The sequence below is a fragment of the Salvelinus alpinus genome, chromosome 33 (genome assembly GCF_045679555.1).
Source record: "Salvelinus alpinus chromosome 33, SLU_Salpinus.1, whole genome shotgun sequence".
Taxonomy (NCBI): Eukaryota; Metazoa; Chordata; class Actinopteri; order Salmoniformes; family Salmonidae; genus Salvelinus; species Salvelinus alpinus.
The window spans coordinates 22,295,313-22,299,605 of NC_092118.1; the positions used below are offsets into that span (position 1 = coordinate 22,295,313).

Below are 4,293 nucleotides of genomic sequence, written 5' to 3' on the forward strand. Positions count from 1 at the left end.
ATTAATCACAAATGAAACACTATTTGCTTCACATCAGTCACAGAAAATACAGGAACAAAGATTCATTAGTGACAAAGAAACAATTTAGTTGTGGGAAGACTTTACTGCTCCAATAATCAATAATAGTTACAGCAATAGGAAAAATGATGCCACTTACAAGGGTCTACTACAAATACAATTGTTTACATTACACTTGCACCAGTATACTTGACAGCTAAATTCAATATTCTTTGGACTTCAAAACAGCCATATACATTAGCATTACTGACAAGTGATTTTCATGTCTGAAGTTAATATTCAAAATACACATTTTACATTAATTCTGATGAAAAGTCAAGAGGCTGAAACCATTCCCTTGATTAGGAAAAAAACTCCTCTGGTTGAGGTTCTACAGGGAAGCACTAAAATACTGTCCATATTTAGGGTCCTCCATTATTTCCAGAAGACTTCAATTGATTGAGGTCATGTATGTGTACTCTCAGTCCTCATCTTTCTCTGACGTCTTGCGGAAGTTCTTCCTGTTGACGTTCCTATTAATGACAAAGCCAATAGGCGGTTGATCCTTCCTATCACTCAGCGCGCCCTCTTCGTCCCCCACCGGGGTCCACTTCCTCTTCCGCTCACTCTCCTTTGGGCGTTGGGGGGCGATTGCTAGGCCTATACCCTCCTCTTCTTCATCATCTAAGTGACAGAGACCCATCCCTACCTTCTTGGTTCGATCAGGCTTGTTAACTTCTTCAGCGTCATCCTTCTGTGGCCGGCTAGGCCTGGAGAACACAATCTTATGCTCTGAGCTACTGCTCTGGCCCTGGTTGAAAGTAGGTATAAAAGGCTCTTCAGGATCATCTTCCATCGTGTTCTCCTTCTTCTGCTGCTGCAGGCTCTGTATGTACTGCTGAGCCACCATGCTATTCTTGCTGTCACTGGTCTCTGGCACATCCTCCAGGTCATAACGCGTCCAGCGCTCAGGATTCACCAGGTAATCTGGCACGCCTCTCTTCTGAGGAGGCTTGCTGACCAATTCCCCCACCTTCTCCCCATACTTCTTTCCACTTGGCAGCAGTGGGGGTGGAGGGGGACGTGCAAAGACCCCGTCAATGACATTGTCCTGGCCCAGATGGGATGAGGACAGCTTAGCGGCACTCTCCAGGCAATCAAAGATGCTTCGGCTGCGGTTGGAGAAGCTTGAGCTGCCACCTGTCAGACTGAATGCGGGTTTCTTGGGACCGGGACCAAGGCCGGAGTTCTGGTGCACTTCATCATCAGATGAGGACAAGTCTTCCACCTCTGGGTCTATGGACTCATTACGCTCTTCAGGGTCGGAGTCACTCAGAGAGAGGTCATCTGTCAGCTTGATGGCATCACTGTTGGACAGCTTGTTACGGGCACCGTCTCCGTGGTCCTCTTGCTCACACATTGCTCTCAAGGGCCTGGGTCTGATACCACAGGAAAAAAATGACGACTTTCACACAGTCAAGGGGTCAAGAGCCTGGAAGAGTATGAGAGGGTTGTTCTGAGTGATAATTGAAACATATCACTTGTGAGGTAATATAGCATGCATTATAATATTTTCACTTTGCCAAGAAATGACTGACCTTAGCCTGGTAGAGCTGCAACACCGCCACTTTCTGTGTCAGTGAGGTTCAAGGGTGATGGCAGTCCTTCCACCCTTAACAGACACACAGAAAGATATACATTAAAAACAGCAACACGGATCTAGCCATTTAAAGCTTAGGCCTATAGTGTAAATAATAAATACATTGACTGCTAAAAACAATGAAACTATCATTTCAGAGCAGTTGCACAACAACACAAGATGTCAAGTGTGACATCAAGTGTGGTGAGTCAACTGCAGATGAGTAGGCCTATAAGTCCTCTGCAGCGTAGTGTGAACATTGAGTACTGTAAGTGGGTGCATCAGTACCGAGGGCCTTCGGATAATGTAATATTTAACATCCTACGTAATGTTACCGTTTGTGTTAGTGTGAGGAGGTATCTTACTGGAGTTGCAGACTCACAGGTTGTGGGAGCTGGTTGGAATTCTGCTCAGCTCAGATAAGACAAAAAATGTGTGGGGATAGATGACAGCTCCAACTTTTGCCATGGTGTGACCAATACCAGACTGAAATGGTGTAGCGACAATCTGCAAAAAATACACACAGATCAGTCTGTTACCCACTCATGCATATATGTAAATTGTGATTACATTGCATACATACAACCAGTCATTTACTTAGATGGATCTGAATACAACACAGTAGCTCTGGTCCATCACGCAACGACAATGAGTTGCCTTGTATACCGCCCATAGAGATATTGTAGTTAGAGGACGCAACATTGTATCTGTCCCATTATGACATCTGCGAGAGCATGGGCAATGCCACTGACGCCATCTCCATTTTGAAGTAGTCAATTTTCTCATTCTACTCCTATGGAGTTTGTAAACAAACTGAAAGGAGGCATATTGCCACCTGGAGTGTTGTTGAACAGGTATAGAGCCAAGGTTGGCTATTTACTGACACCTGCAGTTATGGAATGTTTGCTCATGAGTATAATTAATTGGCTGATCCCTCATGATGACCTGGATGGAATTATGTGATCCTTCCTTAACCTATAGGATGTCCCACCCAGTTCACTACTTTAAAATGTTTAAAGTCCTCAATGGCGCTGCCATCCTAAAACGGGCCTGAGTCCTCCATTTAGCTCAATGATACCGCCAGACAAGCTCTTGTCCACGCAGCTCGTAGTGCAGATCCCACGCATACGCGTGGATCAGGGTATTTTGACGGTAATCAAAGTACTCATATTTTGGGAGAAATAACACCCTGCACACAGAAAAGGAATCCGGCACTCTAAAAACATGTTTACTATGGTGAGTTACGATGAAAGGATATGGAAAACGACAGAACATTGGCATCTCGTCGTCGTGCGATGGACAAGACAAGAGCTAACACAGCGACTACGCCCCCCAACATTAGTAGCTAGTTCGTGCATCTCTCAGCGATCCTAGCTAGCTTTTGTTTGTCATGGTATTCGGTGGGAAGACAGCAGAAAAACATGGAGGGTTGAGTAGTTCACCACGAAGTAAACCAGTTATGGAAATCGACGTTGGATATCTAGCTAACGTTAGCTAGTAGCCTGGTTGGCTAGCTGACTTTGAATAAAGGGAGCAACACACCACAACCACACAATCATTCTATATCTTACAATACTTCATTGATACGTTGGGATGTGTTCATTAAACTATCTAGATACTAAATAAAGCATTCAAAGCTGATCTGTGTTGCTAGCTGCATCTCCGGCTTTACCTTCTTCACGCTGGCGCTGCAACTTCGGTTTGTATGCTGCAATGTATGCTGGGTAGGGTAGTTTTCACCGCTTCTACCTTTGGTTGGGTTGATAACCCAATCTTCGATACTCTATCGCCATAGTCTACTGGATTGTAAATGTTGGTCTACATCAGATTATCTAAACCTAACCTACATCTTATTCGCTGAGGTTTAACGGTGGATGGCATCCAATTTTTGTTGCGTTACCGCCACCAAGACTGGGGTATAAATTAATTATACTATGATCCACAAAATGGGAAAGTAAAAACATTTAACTGACCCTACCATCTAACCCTACACTCATTAAAACCATCGTTAGGAAGCATACATCACTCATTGACCTATCCCTCTGTGCTGTCACAGATTTACTAGGCCTACTCACAGGGATTCTCTCAGGATCCCTCGCACTTGACCCATCCTCCGCTACTTTCTTCACTGCCTCAGCATAAAACACCTTCTGTACTACTTACTCTGACCCTGGCCAACTCAACCTGCCACTCTGGCACCGACACTTCCGATCCTCAGCAAACATGGGCGCCCCTACAGTTGACACACAACCTTTTCCACTGAAACTACCGATGTACATCTTCCAGTGTTTCCCCCTTTTTCTCTACAAAAAAAACGATAGAAACTAGGTTGCATTTTAAGAACCATCACCCATCTTCAATTAGTACTGTAATCTGTCAGAGAGAACATCTCTTGAATAAAATATAATTATATTATAAATCAATTAGGCCTAATTCTAAGAGAAAGTACAAATATATATATATGTATGCAGTTTGCTTGGTGGACTGTTTCTTCACATAGCCCAAATTGAAGTAATTGAGTAGGCTAGTCAATTAGGCTCATATGGTTAGGCTGTACAAAATATCAATTCATTTGGTGAGAATTGAAGGGTTTTCAAAACCGTACAAAATTGCCAAACATCAGGTTTGAGGCCATTCACATGGGTAGCATAACCCTC

General features: G+C 43.8%; 1 protein-coding gene across 7 annotated transcripts; it reads right to left on the bottom strand.

Moving 5' to 3' along the window:
• Positions 1-83: 83 nt before the first annotated feature.
• LOC139563244 (U5 small nuclear ribonucleoprotein TSSC4-like) lies at positions 84-3,925 on the bottom strand. 7 transcript variants are annotated; one of them, XM_071381712.1, is made up of 4 exons: positions 3,309-3,925; positions 2,002-2,143; positions 1,596-1,669; positions 84-1,489 (listed from the first exon to the last, which is right to left on the bottom strand). In XM_071381712.1, exon 4 carries the CDS (start codon positions 1,415-1,417, stop codon positions 479-481), a length of 939 nt encoding a protein of 312 aa, XP_071237813.1. In that variant the 5' UTR covers positions 1,418-1,489; positions 1,596-1,669; positions 2,002-2,143; positions 3,309-3,925; the 3' UTR covers positions 84-478. The 7 variants fall into 7 exon arrangements, with proteins under 7 accessions (XP_071237813.1, XP_071237819.1, XP_071237816.1 ...); XM_071381718.1 differs by having other exon boundaries at positions 2,019-2,143; positions 3,800-3,906; XM_071381715.1 differs by having other exon boundaries at positions 3,800-3,904.
• Positions 3,926-4,293: the final 368 nt, after the last annotated feature.